Here is a 16,260-nt window from a genome sequence, read left to right as displayed (position 1 = left end):
TTTAAGTACAAATGGTCAGTGTGTTCAAATAGTATTGCCTATGAAACATATTATTACCAATTTGTCCACCATTTCTGTGTTACTTTCAAGATGAATAATGCTAAGCTCCTCTTTGTCATTGTTAAAAAGCAAGGAAAATTTTAAAGGCTAGATTATTTTAAGAAGCTAGGAGTTAGGTTTTGTGATCAGTGTGCTAAATTGCTTTGCTATAGAGTAGATACAATAACCAGAAAAAAAACGAGGGGATATTTATAACTAATTACTATAAACAAATCAACTTTTGTGTAAAATATGAGCATTATTATTGTTATAGTTGCTAAGCAAGCCAATTTTTCTAATTATTAACACGGATTAGTCTTTGTGGTAATTTTAAGCCTATTGTTATGCATAAACTGGTTGTGATTCTGTAGTAATCTTTGTACCACATGCATTTTACTTAACTATTAGTAATCCTTCTGTAAAGTTGTAAAAAAGTTTTGTTTCTTTCAATTTTTTATACCTAATTAGTCTTTTTGAAATAGCCAGTTCTATTATGGCACCCCAACGAAGGTTTCTTAATGAACTCAATGCATCGAGTAAATCGTATAAAGTAAAGGTCAATATTGCTGAAAAAAGTCGGCCACAAAAATCTGAAAAAAAGATCATATACCAGTATATAATAGTACAGGATGACAAGGTATATTCTAAACATGTCATATGCAAATGCAAATTATGTCTTCTATAAATCATTATGTGTAGATATATGATCTCATATTCTTATTGTGTTTTATATAATATGATAGAAAAATCGCATGAAGCTCACGCTCTTTGGTGATCAAGTTGAGGCATATAAAAATGTGATTCTATTTAGAGGCAATTATGACATTGCTAATGCCTTGATCAGACCACTTGATCCACAATATAGGCAGAAAGAATCAGATCTTCAATTTCAGATGGTATTAGGTAGTAGAACTGTCATCCAATCCTTAGATCCTGAAGAAGAAATAGTCTTTCCAAAGTACCAATCACTTGCTTCTATTCCAAGAGTTGCTGATCATGATGCTAGACATGGTATTCAACAAATTTCAGCTGCTTTTTCAATCCATATACAATTATATATATATATATATATATATATATATATATATATATATATATATATATATATCGTGCTTGGCACCTAAAAGCTACTTACACTTGCTGTAGATATACTTGTTATTGTGCTGTATGTTGCTAGAGAACCAAGGAAGATTGTGACAACTCTGAATAAGGAGTCTTTTGTACGCGACTTAATGGTGATAGATCATAGGTAATTGCATCTACTATTTAGATAAATAAGCTTGAATATTTCACAGTCACTTATCCTAATATTCAAAAAATTATATATCTATCCATGTATTTTCAGCACTGATCAGCCAGTGAAAGTCTGTACATGGAATGATTTGTCTGGACCAGAATGTGAAACACTGGTATTAGACAGTGACCTCTTTAAGGTTATAGGAATAACAGCCCTACGTCCTATCACTCGCAAAGGTAACTCATGATATAGCTTGCAATGTGTTTGCCTTAACTGCCTTAATTTAGACACTATCAATAACATGATATACACTTAATAATATATCAAAATTACAGGCTTTCAGATTGAGTCAACCACGTCTACTGAGATAGTCAGGGATCCTGAAGGTGAAAAAGCAGCTGCATTGGCCGAGTGGTATACCAATTTAAACCTTTTTAGATTCAAAATTTCATTTAAAATCTTATAATGATATTTTCAATAATAAGTATCACACGTTTTAATAATAGGGAAAGGAAACATCGATGTGTGTTAATTGATCAGCAAAATAGAGTTATAGCTGCGTGGAATCCACCTACCGAAAGAATTTTAACAACCATAGATCGCATCAGAACAAAGAAGGTATACATATTATTGTTCTTCTAAATTATCCTGGTAATATAAAAGTGATATCATTTGATTTTACACTGTCAATGTAGTAGAGGCTTTAGATTAGATTGCACGTCATAGCTAGCCTTGAAGTAAAATATTTGAATTACACATTAACACCTTTAAATTGAAAATCATGTATTGGCAAAAATCATTTTCACTCAATAATGAGCATGTTTTTGTATTCCCTGTAGTTTTCAGATTGTAAACATTCCCTGCATTTAAACACTTTGAATTTCACAAGAAACTAGCCCATGTGCACACAACAATGTAATCACTTATATCATAATGTAGGCAACAACAACCCTTCCACAAGAAATCTACTGGCTGAGAGTTGTAGCACCAGACCTTGCATTTGAAAGGCTCAGGACATACATTGGATGTTCTCACTGTGGGAAGCGCACACACTTGATTGTTGGGGAAAGTTTTAACTGCATAGCTTGTGGACGAAATGAAGTATCTGCCACACACCGGTAAAAAAAAAGGGAGACCTTCACTACTAAACTATTGTAATGTTAAGCTTCTATAACCATAGCAACCATACACTAACTTATAAATTCTTGCAGGGCAACAATCACTTTCAATGTCTCAGATGGAACGGGGACCCTGCAGCTTACTGCATTTACTGAAAACTGCATTCCATTACTTGGAGTGTCAGCTGAGGATCTTTATCTATTAAAGATACTAGTAAATAATTAACCACCTCTGAATCCTACTGGCATATGCAATTCTTTTTGAGACCAAGGCAATATTATTTCTATTGCAGGAAGAAACCGACAGGTTTAGCGAAGTTGCTTCAAAACTAGCAACAACTTACTTTTTTTTATCAAGATTGGCCCTACTACTGCTTTGAAACAGAATAAGGTTCTCCAGTGGGGTCTGAAAGGTGTTGTAATGGAAGACACCAACACAGATGCTGGTGCAAGGAGTAGCTCTACAACCAACCCTGGTACACCTGCAGCTAATGTTGCTGCACCTACAGCCAAAGTTGCAGGGCCAACAAGTGATGCTGCACATGCTCATACTGACACAAGTGCTACCAATAAATCAATTGATGCAGAGTTTTTAAGCAAAACCATCAAGAAAGAAACTATTCAGGCTCTTGATCTATCAGCCTTCAGTCTGGAAGAGGAAGATGCCTGCATTTTAGCAGAAACAGTGGCTGCATCAAATCAACCTGCTCAATCTCAGAGTGGAAACTCTAGACACAAAAGAAAGAGATCTAATGTTGACAATGAAACTGCCATTACCACACCAGCAAAGGATGTCATTGAAACAACAGAGAAAATTCCAGACCCCATCAAAGCTAAGGAAGCAGAACAAGTCGCTCGTGCAGTTCTTAAAGGGAAAGCTGTTAGCATCCAGGGAGAAGCAGTTGTTGCAGAGAAAGCACAAGTCATTAAGCAGGAAAAGCAGACCATGCATCGAGCCCTCGTCTTTCAAGATGATGAGTCTGATGAAGACATATAAGAAGCAATAAACCATATATATGGCAGATCAGTTGGGTAACAACTTCATCTATTAAATGTTTCCTAATATATCTACTCATTGCGGCTAGGCTTCAAGGTTAAATTTTTTGGATCATGTTACTTCCATCTTAGATGAGAAGTTTATATCTTTTGCATCCTATGGCTAACATCAGAAATAGATATTCTTAAACTACTTCTTAGTAGATAGTGCAATCTCAACTAAACGAGTATGCATTATCATTAAGCCATTTGGAAAAATGTGGTTTTGAATAGGAATAAGTTCCATCACAGTATATGTTCCTATGTAACACCACTTCTTATAGACTATAAAATTAGAAAGTTGGTGTAATTAGTTAGCTTTTGCAGCCTGGTTATTAGATGAACTTCAACAATTAATCAGGCATTATGTACTTATGAAAAAACCAACTACTACTACTGCAGTATTGTACCTAATAAATTCAGGCTTTTTATGTAAATATAATGCAAAATATTATTATGGTTAGTGAAAACTTCAAGTGTTTTTCTTCTTTGCTGTTCATAATTATTATCATTAGTTGAAAACTTCAAGTGTTTTTCTTCTTTGCTGTTCAATTTTGAGCAATTAAGGAAATAGCATCAGCATTTCAAAATACATCATGCTTTCAGATTTTATTAGATAATATATCATTACAACCTACTTACTTGCTTACCTATTACATTTACAAGACACTAACCCCTAATAGACTTACCATAGACTATCATTCAAAAAACCCCCTAACAGACTTTAGATCACCTAAAACTTCTAAAATTCATCCAAAAACCACCCCACCATGAACAAACAAAAAACACCAGTAATGTTTAACTCTTCACGACCAATTTTTAATCAGGAATTTTCATAGCAAACATGGTAGAGTCTTTACTTGTTTCTTCATTTGCTTCGTGATAATTCCCAGAGTCAGACTTTGCACCACTATCATCATCGTCGTCGTCGAAGTCAGAACTCTCTGACTCGAATGATGCACCTGACTCTACAGCAATCTTTTCCTCGCTACGAGTTCCGGACTCGGAATTCAGATCGCTTTCAGCATTCTCATCAGTCTCCTCATCTTCCTCCGTCTCCTCTTCTTCTGCAGTATCCTCCTCTTCCTCTTCTGACTCGTTTGCTTTTTCCTCAACAGCTTTTTCAACCTCATTTTCTTCTTTAGCATCCTCCCCTTTCCCTTCTGTCTCACCTCCATCCGTCCGATTGTTTTGCATTTTGTCACTCTCTGAATCAGCAATGATGACTGGCCATTCTCCGCAGCCATCCCTTTCAACTCCTCCTTTTCTTTTCTTGCTTGATTTGCCTTTTTCTTTTTTGCCTTTCTCCACTCTTGAAATTCCTTGTTCCAAAAATTCCAGGTGACTGTTCATCTTCTTCGTCATATCCGTCACATACACACGAAAGCTTGCAGCATTCTCTTCCTGAGATCTTGACTCATTCGATCTCCAAATTGGCGGTGCAAATACCCTTCCAGAAGTGGCGGTGCTGTCAGTGCTAGCCATTGTTGCACAGAAAGAAAATAGCTTTTTAAAGAAAAAAGGAAAGAAAAAAAAGAGCATGAAAGGCAGACAAGAAAGGCAGAACACAATTTATGGACCACGCAATCCAAGTACTTCAATTGACCAATCAAGTAGGAAATTCAACAATCATGACAAAATGTTGAAGAATATAGACCTTAAGACTTCCAAAGTACAGCTTTAGTGTACGTGAGTTAAAAAATTCTAAAAATAGAAAGTGGCTTTTCATAATCTTCCTTATATGGACGACATTTATACACACATGTCAATTGTGTAAACAGTTTTATAATTTTACCGAGTTAGTTTTATAATTTTACCGAGTTATCAATTTTTAGACACGACTTACAAAAATTTAAAATTTTTAAAAAGATACTACTCAATTACTAAACCAAATTTTATTAAGTATTAGATAACCCAAAGACAAAATAGGACATAATCTAACCGAATAACCACTTACCTAATGATTGCGTTCCATATCAATTCTAGGAAGACTATTCAATGGCTACAATAAAAATGTAGCCATTGTAATTGTTTTCAATCTCAACCATTAAAATTTTAAGGATAAATCCTATTTATTTATTTATTTGACTGATGAAATATTTAACTGAATAATAAAACTGTTTTATTTTTTATAAAAAAAGTTAAAAAAAAATCCTCTTTTTGTCGCCAAATCAAGCAATTTCATTTCCTCTACCAAGCAAATCCCTCAATCTCCATTAATGGTACAGCAGCATACTACCATTGTTAAATTTGTATACTCATCAAGAATCAAAATATTAGACATTCTATCCTTAACTCCGTATCATCTTTTCCACAAAATAAATATAACCCAACACTATTGTCATACGAAATACATCCTACGGAAATCGAGTTTTGGTATCAAACAAATCAATGGAAGAAAGGATTTGAAAACAAATTTTAAGATCGACTTTTTAAAAAGTGATATCCATTATCATCGTTAATTTAATTTCAAATAAAACTATTTATTTTTTATTGTATACAAATATATCTTTTAATAATTATGTAGTCAAATTTTATGAATGGTCAAGATTTAATACCAAATTTTATGAATGGTCAAGATTTAATACCAAATTTTAAAGGTACAGATTGAAAAATTATAATGACTACAATTTTATTGTGGCCATTGCAAAACTGTCCATCAATTCTAACATTTTTCTTCTTACCAAATGTTATGTTAGATAGCAACAACCGCACCCATCTATGGTACCAAATACCAGAACTCCTTAATCCATATCCTTTGAAACCTTCGATTTATCTCAATCCAATACGTGTGAATTGGGCTATCGCGCGCATCGCGCGCGATGGCACAACTAGTATTTACAAAAAACGCGAATATAATATGTTCTTTGAGTTTGATTATTATTTTCTTTGGGTATGAACTATATGTTATTTACATTATAAACTATGTTCTTTAATATACGTAGATACTTCAATAATTCAAAGTATGTTCTTTTACTTGAATAATATGTTCTTCTATGCTCATTTTTGTTTGTTCCTTTATACTACTTTAAGGTATTTTTTTTTTAATCATTGTGTTATTTTATTTTATCCCTCGTATTTTTTGAAGTACTTATTCTTATTGTTAAGCATGTATGTGTTTTAGTGTCTACGTTAATTCAATTTTTCTCTTATACTAGGGGAGCCTACGCGCACGTTGCGCGCGACATAATTAGTTTAAATGATCGAGTTGTAATAGCTTGTCATGACACCCAAAACTTATTGGCTAGGCTTATGAACGCATATACTAAGAAATAAATTGTTGAAATCATAGCCTTACATAGATACGAAAATGTAACACTTAAAAATATATATACTCTATTCATATTTTAGTTGTAAGCTTTTTTGTGTTGTAACATGGGTTTTGTTGCGAGGTATAATATATATCCTCCGTCACTTTTAGTTGCAACACTTGAAAATATATATACACTATTTACATTTTTATGACTGATCCTTATTTTTATTGACTTTGTTTTGTTGGGTAAAATAGTCATGTGGGATCTTATTAGATTCATCTCTATATATATGTTTTAAATATTTAATCTTTAGATTTTTTACACGTCTATAATCAGAGATACGGAAGATCAAAATTATGCATTGATAGGCGTGAAAATTAAAAGATTGCAACTAAAAGTTAACGGAGAAAGTTTCAAAAGAAAAATGTCTATTTAGGTGATGAGGTAAGTAAAACACAGAGGGAGTGATTTCGATGGGTTCGTATGCGTGAATGTTTTTTGTTTTTTTTTTTTAATTTAAGAAAATAGTAACAAAGTGGATTTTATCCATCAGCGGTCGCTTTAATGGAGGACTCATTCGCTTCAATGGAGGAGAGAACGAGAGTAATGAAGTAAAGGAGGAAGGAGAGAGAAAAAGGGGGTTTAAAAGAGAGGAAAAGGTTGAAAGTTGGAAGGGAAGGAAGACTAAAAAGGAGAAACAAGTATGGGAATCATAAAGGCCATAAACACACTTAATAAGTTAATATGATATAAATGGGTATATTAGTAAATAAACATTTTTAGGGGTAAAAAAGGCATCACACTATTCATAAGAGTTCTTTTGAACTTTTTATAAGGTAGGAATTTTTTGAATTTGACCCTTAATTAATCTTCATCAATATCATTTATTTTCTATATTTTTTTGTATATATATGTATTAATTATCATCTAATTATGTATATTTTAATTTTAAAATCAGAATTATAAAGGTTGATGATGACGATATTTTTTTTTGGACCTCCTCTATTGATGATTGGTTTTTTTTTTTACAACAGTGATGATTGATTTTCAAATCTAAAGAATGTTCATAATACTAATAAAGAACATAATGATATTATGTAATGAGCATTGTTTATGCATATCTACCTTGCATGATCAAAAGAAAAAATTCAAAAAATATTCCACAGTACGTAATGAACATTATGTGACTATAACAATACATTACTATTACAATAAAAGAATATTATGGACATTTAGTATAATTTATCCATAGAACCAACAAAGATCAGTATATGATATAATAATAGTGAACATCTGGAAAGAATATAATGTTAATAATAATTTGTATATTATAAATAAATATAAAGCACATTATGTTTTCCGGTAGAGAACATTATTAAATCATGTAGAGAACATCCTATGAAATACACATGATTTTTATTAAAATGAATATTTTAATTATATATAAAAAAAATAAAAAAAATTGGTGAAAAAATATTACCCAAATAAAATATTTTGAAAACTGAAATTTTGTAAATTTTGATATTTGAAAATAAAATCTTGAATTATTTTTAGGAGAAATTAATTTTAGAGTGGGAATCCAGTATCATACATGTTCTTTACAGAATAATAACATGTTCTTTTATATATATATATATATATATATATATATATATATATATATATATATATATATATATATATATATATATATATATATATATATATATATATATATATATATATATATATATATATATATATATATATATCCATGTTCTTTATAAATTATAAAAATGTTTGCAAAGAATATGACGCAATCATCTTTTTCCGGGCAACTTCTGCGTCCTGCACTATTATTATGCAGATCATTCAACGATTTACTAAGATTTCTGGTGAAGAGCTAAATCTGTCGAAATCCTTAATCAAGTTTAGCTAGAATATTTGTACCTCTACTCAGGCTAGTTTCAAATAAATTTTCCAAATGAAGCAAGTTTAGGTGTTCGATCATCATCTGGGGGCTCCAATCGATTTCGTCGGAAAAAGAAGGACCACTTCCAATTCATCATCGACAAAATAATCAGAAGAATTAATTGTTTAAATGTTATCCGGCTTTCTCAATCGCAGAAGTTAATTTTTATTAACTCAATCCTTGTAGCTATGGCCTCTCATGTTCTTGCTTGCTATGAGTTGCCGGTCTCTATTATGGGGAAAATTGATTCTTTATTCATTCGCTTCTTCTGGGCGCATTCTGATACTAAAGGTATGCATTGGGTTAATAAGGATACCATGCATCTTCCTCGTGGCTTGGGTGGCTTGGGCGTTCGTTGCTTGTCGTCTTTAACTAAGGCTTTGCTTATGAAACAGGTTTGGCGACTCTTTACTAACCCGCGGTTGCTAGTGTCTAAAGTTTTCGGTGCACGTACAACCTTTCTTTCCAACAACTCTTTGAGTCGCCCACGGTTTTTTGGGCGTCATTCGTATGGCCTTCAGGAGTTAATTAAAGCGGATTCTCTTTTACAACAAGGATGCAATTGGAAAATTGGTAATGGGCGATCGACTCTAGCTGGTTCGGCTAGTTGGGTCAATGGTAGCATTCCAGAGTTCAAACCTGGGATTTCTTTACAAAATACAGCAACTCATACTGTCAGTTTTTTCATTCACCCTTAGACTTTGAGGTAGGACACTAATAAAGTTGCTGATTGATTGGTTTGTTCCTACGGATGCTTCTACAATCTTAGCTATGGAGTTGCCTGATACGACTCAGGAAGATTTTCGTTATTGGTCAAGTACCCCGTCAGGGAGGTACTCGGTGAAAACAGGTTACGCAATGATACAACAACAACTTTCTCCTGCTTCTACACTTTCTGGTACTGGGTCCTTTTGGAAAGTTCTTTGGTCTCTCTAATTACAACCAAAGTGGAAGCTGTTTTTATAGAAACGGCTACATCGTGCTCTTGCAGGTAAGGTGGAACTCCATCATAGAGGTGTTTCGATTCAAGATGTGTTATGTGACCTCTGTAGATCAGAACCAGAGGATTTACAACATCTCTTCAGAATGTTCTTTAGTGCACGAACGGTTTGGAGGGGTGTATGCCTCGGTATCCGCTCAGTATTTAATGGAGACCTTTCTCTCTCAGATTGGATCCAAGAGTATATCCGACTTTTTATTAGTTAGGATGGGCCTTCTGGTACTCGCTTAGGTACCTTCGTCGGTACACTTTGGAGTCTGTGGTTATGTCAGAATTCCAGAATCTTTAGGGATTCTACTACTTCCCGGCCGTTTGATTCTTAGTTCGTAGAGGTTATGGATGCGCATACAATATTTGTCAACACGGACGCTTCTACGAACACCACTTATGTTGCGGGAGATGATGATGGTGCCTTTCCTCCGCCTGGTTTTTACATAGCTCAGCTTGGACTGGGTACCCAAAGACCTGCTCAACTTTCTCTCCAAATATACGGTTCCTGGTTCAAAGATTCTCAACAAGCTGGGATGGGATGGTACGTGGATAATGCTGACCCGTTGGATGATCGGATTATTGATGGAAGTAACTTCGGGATTTGTAACTTAGCTTTACATGCGGAAGCTTTAGCATGCATGTATGGGTTACAATGGGCTTTTGATCGAGGGTTTCATTCCCTTACGATTTTTACTGATTCATGTAATCTTGTTTCCCTTCTTCGAGGGGATGGTCATGGTAACGTAGCTTACATTTGGCTCATTCGCAAGATTAAACTTCTTGGCTCTACCTTTCAATATTGTAGCATATACAAAGCGAATCGTCAGCGCGTTCACTGAGCTCATCAAATAGCTAGGGAAGCGGCGTTTAATTTTATTTGCTTTAATATTAATATGGAATCTGTTTGTATCCTTTGTCAAAAAAAAAAAAAAAAAAATTATAAAAATGTTCTTTCTGTTATTTTTTAAAGAGCCTACTACTTTCTTTATTATTTCTTTCCTATCATATAAATTACTTATTAATAGATTATTAACCCCACTATCTTTTTTTACTACTCTCTTTGTCCTTTTTTTTTTTGCTATATTGGACTTTACACGTTCTCCAAGACGCGTCTTGCAATGTATATAAATTTAATTCTATATGCATAAAAAGTATAAAACTTAATATAAATAAAATATACAATAACACCATATTATCTTTTATTGATTTATGGGAATTTATGATAAAAAATTTTGAATTTTGACCCAATTATTTGCAATGGAGCAAAAAAAAAATGAAAAAAAAAAACGACATAGGGAATATTTTTTAATACTCTAATTACCCCACTTACCTCAATTAAATTGCCTAAAACTACATCGGCAAAGTGTAATACTTATTATTAAAACACGAAGAGAGCATACTCATATACTACATCTAAATCAAATTATTTAAAATGATCAACATTTCTATTTATAATTTATGTCAAATCGTTGTAAAATTTACAATGAAGTTAGTAATTTGAAAATCATATTTTCAACTCTTCATCCCAACCTCCTACACTCTTAATCATTTAATCTTGTTAACTTTTTATTTTTTTTTAAAAAAAAAAAAACTATCAATTTTGTGTAGCACAATGTACTTGAGCATTAGGGCATGTAAAGCCAGTGTCATGTTTAGTGTTACGTTCTCTTTTACGTAGTATGAGTATGTTTTATCATAAAATTTAATTCTGCAACAAATAAGTCATAGCTGGATTGATGCTGGTTTATACTCTATTTTACATGTGGCTAAAGGTGTCCACCGTGCGAGTCGTGCGAGCTGGGTTAGGGTTAGGTGGGTCGCGGGTTGGGGTTTCATGACACACGACACGGCACACGTAAGGTAGGGTGGGCCGGGTCGTGGGTTGGGTCGGAGAAGTTGGACACACCAGGGTTAGGTTCGTGGGTTAGACGGGTTGTGGGTGGGTCGAGTTGGGTTCGTGGGTTAGACAGGTCGTGGGTGGGTCGAGCTGGGTTCATGGGTCAAAGGGTGGGTCGAGGTGGGTTAGTGGGTTAGGGTGGGTCGAAGGGTGGGTTAGGTGAGCTGGGTTAGTTTGTTAGGGTCGGGTGGGTTCGTGGGTTAGATGGTGTTTTAATTTTTACAAAATTAACAATTTGATGGCTTGCTCTTAATTAAGATGCTTACGTATCCTTATATCACAAAATAAGGAATTAAAGCCAACGTGGTTCTTATATTGTACTTATTTTGGAATTTGGGGGGGGGGGGGCTTGGACCTATCTTTAGAAAATTAAAATTTAATTTTGCAATTAATTTCTAATTTTCGAAAAATAAGTTGTCTACGTATCCCGAAAGAATCAAAGCCCACGTAGTTCTTAGCGTACCTGATTAAGACTTTTCTAGCCACCCATATTTGTTGCATCATCATCCTCGGAAGCTGCATCATCCGTTGACGACTCCAATATCATCACAGGATCATCTTCATCGTCTTCGTCTTGCTTTAAACCTTGAGTTCTTCTTTCAGCTTGATCCCAATCTTTCTTACAAACACAAATTTGAATGCTTTCCGGAGTTAAGCGAGATCTTTTTTCATCTAACACTCTTCTACCTGCACTAAAAGCAGACTCGGAAGCAACAAATGAAGCGGGAACTGCAAGTATATCTTTTGCAATTCTCGCCAATATAGGAAAACTTTGTTGATGTTCTTGCCACCATTTTATAATTTGAAAGCCGTTGTTGGTCTCATGTTGATATGACAAATAATCATTAATAGCAAGTGCTGAAGAAGATGATGATGAGAATGATGTAGATGCTTTGTGTTTTTTTTTTTTTTCATAACTTTATCAAGAAAACCAATTCTAGAATCAGAAGTACTAGTATTAGTTGGTGTTGCTAAATCAAAACCATAAATAGATGCATAATGATCATAAAGGTCTCCCAAAACAGATTTGCATTTGTTAATATATTCACTAACATCATAATCGATACCTAAACTTGTATAATAAAATTCTAAAAGATTTTCCAAACCTTCAGCTTTGACACCAGGGTCAAGAATAGCAACAATTCCGTAAATAATTGGAAATTCACTAAAATAAGTATGCCACTTACATTTTATGCTATCAAGAACGGGACGAAGTTCATCAATCTTCATATGTTTTTCGATGGTATGAACAACTTTAACACACTCAATTACGACTAAATGAATGTTAGGCTCATAGATATAAGAGAAAATATGAGTTGCACTATCAAAAGTATTTAAAACATCACGAAACAAAGAAGCATTAGTCCATTGACTTTCGGTTATCAACTCAGTAGGATTAACACGAGTCTCATTGTAAAGTTGGGTCAAAATATCACGATACTTTATAGCATCATTCAACAACTGAAAGTAGAATTCCAACGGGTAGGGGTATCAATAGACCATTGTCTTTTCTTAAGACCTCTCTCTTTACACATTGTTATGTACTTTCTTCTAACTGACTGAGTTATCCTAATCCATTTTATAACTGTTCTAATTGGGTTTAGCAATGGTTGCAACTCAGCGAGACCCTCTTGAACAGACAAATTCAAAATAAAAGCACAACATCTAACATGCAAGAGACTACCACCCAACAACAAATGCAACTCGGAGTCATTTTTCAAATAGTCAATGCACTTTGTGTTTATAGTTGCATTATCAAGAGACAAAGAAAAAACTTTATTATTCAAGTGAAATTCTTTTAAACAATCCAAAATACGAACTTTGATGTTAAAACCGGTATGCCTTTCTTCCATAGCTTGAAAACATAGTATACGTTTTGAATAAACCAATCATCATCCACCCAATGAGCAGTAATGCAAAGAAAAGGTTCGCCCATACTAGAAGTCCATGTACTACTTGTAAAACTAACACGACCATCAAAAGTACGAAATAATTCAATCAAACCACTCCTATACTTATAATAAGAAGTTTGTGTATAATGTCTTAGGGTTTTTCGGGGGACACGAGTAAATGCAGGTTGTAATGCAACTTTATTAAAATGCTCAACATTTGCATTTTCACCGTAACTAGAAGGGTATTCATTAGCAATAACTAAAGTATTCATTTCATAAATCATTCTATCTTTATTATAAATGAAAGGTGTACCTCCGCCTGGTAGATGGTTCATGTATCCACCCAATTGTGTTTGGACGGGCATCCCATCCCCCGAATGACGGGGGCCATTTTCGAACAAGTCGTGTTTATTTTGCAAATGTCGAGTCAAGGTTCCGGTTCCATCTCCCGTTTTCCAATTATATGACTTGACATTTGCACCTAGCGCCTTGCAAACTAGGCATGTACACGTGAACCTCTTTGGTTGACCGGGTTGCCATCCCGGGGGTGTAACTTCAACTCGTTCAAAATGTTTCCTCACCCAAGAAGTTTGTGCTCGACCTTTACTTTCACCGCCACCACCTTTCATAAATCAAATTATTGAAATTAATTTTTAATGCTATTTATGAAAATGCACTTTTAAATTTAAAATATTTTAATTATAATAATTTAAACACATTTTTCATGGTGATTATAAATTATAGAAAATTGGAAACTAAACTAACTTTATAATCATTAATAATAATTTTTATTTTTTATTTATTTATTTTTTTTTAAAATTTTTTTTAAAAAAAAAAATATTCATACAATAAAAATTAAATTTGAAATTACCTTGAGATGAGGTTGAGATGTTGGTTGTGATGTTGGTTGCGATGGAGGTGGCATAGTTGAACTTGATGATTGGCGGGAGAAATGTTGTGGTGGAGACGTTTGAATATTTTGCCCATCTCCTTAACCATAATCTCCATATTCATTGGCAAATTGGTTTAAATTTTCCGTATTAATTTCATACGAAAAATTTGCACCACCACTCCTTTGGCCACCACTTCAACTACCACTTTGATTCCTTCCCATTCCTCCTCTTGAACCTTTTTTTTTTTTAATGATTACTAACTATAATATGGAGAAGAATTTTTTTTATTTTTTTGAGAAATTGTTTTTAAGAATACTAATAATAATATGGAAAAATTGTTAAAAATAATCCCAACTTTGGCCGATTCGCTCAAAATAATCCCAACTTTAGATTATTTTTAAATAATCCCAACTTTAGGGGGTATTCGCTCAAAATGGACCTAACCGGTCATGTAACCTATTATACCAGGTTAAGGGACACGTGTCAGTCCCTGGTTCGCTGAAAAATATATATAAAAAAACAGAAAAATATAAAAAAATTAAAAAAAAAACCAGAAAAAATTAATAAAAATACTTGAAAAAAGTAAAATAAAAAATAAAAAAACCAAAAAAAAATAAAAATAAACCAGAAATGTTTTTTTTTTTAAAAAAAAAACAGAAAAATAAAAAAAATAGAAAAAAAAAAACAGGAAAAAAAACTATAAAATTAAAATTATTTCATAAAAAAAAAACCCAACTCCCCCCTACCCACCAGCAACCTCCCTTCCCCTCCCCCTGCCGGCGGCTAGCCTGGTCGGAGTTTCCCCCACCCCTATCCGCCGGCGAACTCCACTCACACTCCCTCTACCCAGCCCGGTTCCATCCTTACCCCGTATCCCACCACGACTGCCACCCTTAACATGAATCCCACCGACCCCAAACCACCCCCAAAAAATCGACCCCCTGCTTGGAATTGCCCCCTCCCTTTTTTTCCGGCCCCCCAATTTTAATCCCCCACCCAAAAACCCGTTAACCTAGAAAACCCGTTTTTTAGGGTCTCGGATTTTTTGGGTTTAACGGGTTTAAGGGTGCGAAATTAGGGTTAGGGGTGCCGGAAAACGGGGGAAGGGGTAATTCCGAGGAAGGGGCTGCTTTTTGGGGGTGGTTTGAGGTGGGAGTCGAGGTGGGGCTGAGTGTAGGAGTCGAGGTGGGGCTGAGTGTGGGAGTTGGGGTGGGGCTTTTGGTTGGGGATAATTGGTAGAGGTGGAGGGTGGGGAAGGGCTGGGTAGGGGTGGCCGGCGCTGACAAGGGGAGGGGGAAACCGGCGGGGGTGAGGGGTGGGGGGCTGGTGGTTTGGGAATTCTTTTTTTTTTTTTTAATTTGTTTTTATTTTTCTGGTACTCCATATTTTTTTTTATTTTTTTTTTAAAAAAAATTCTATTTTTATTTTTTTTTTCTGGTATTTTTTTTTATTTTTTCTGGGTTTTTTTTATGATTAATTTTTTTTTTTAATTTTTTCTATTTTTTTTAGTGTTTTTTAATTTTCATCCACTCACAAGGTGACAAGTGTCACATAAATAAAAAAAATAAAAAAATTACCTGCTTAACCAGTTACAAGTATTTTGGTCCATTTCGAGCGAATACTCCCTGAAGTTGGGATTATTTAAAAATAATCCAAAATTGAAATTATTTTGAGCGAACCGGCCAAAGTTGCGATTATTTTTAACAATTTTTCCTAATAATATTAAGGAGATTTTTTTTAACAAAAATAAACTCTATATAACACTAAATAACACTTGAGATTTTGAGAACAATTAAGAATTTTTTTTTTTTGAGTAATAAGAGAGAAAGAAAGCTTGAGTTGTGTGGAAATTTGAGTGAAATGAAATTGGTATTTATAGGAAAAATTGAGGGGATGGTCATACAATTAAAAAAAAAATACTAGCCTTCTTTCCAAAAAAAAAAAAAAAAATAA

At 33.9% G+C, this 16,260-nt stretch overlaps 1 protein-coding gene across 1 annotated transcript; it reads left to right on the top strand.

Annotated features, from left to right (window-relative positions):
- The first annotated feature begins 8,822 nt into the window (after positions 1 to 8,822).
- Positions 8,823 to 9,332, top strand: LOC145565532 (putative mitochondrial protein AtMg00310). Its single transcript, XM_081625504.1, has one exon. The coding sequence runs from the start codon at positions 8,823 to 8,825 to the stop codon at positions 9,330 to 9,332; it is 510 nt and encodes a 169-aa protein (XP_081481630.1).
- Positions 9,333 to 16,260: the final 6,928 nt, after the last annotated feature.

This window comes from Chenopodium album, chromosome 10 (genome assembly GCF_948465745.1).
Source record: "Chenopodium album chromosome 10, dcCheAlbu1.1, whole genome shotgun sequence".
Lineage (NCBI taxonomy): Eukaryota > Viridiplantae > Streptophyta > Magnoliopsida > Caryophyllales > Amaranthaceae > Chenopodium > Chenopodium album.
This window is presented reverse-complemented; position numbering and strand designations above follow the sequence as displayed.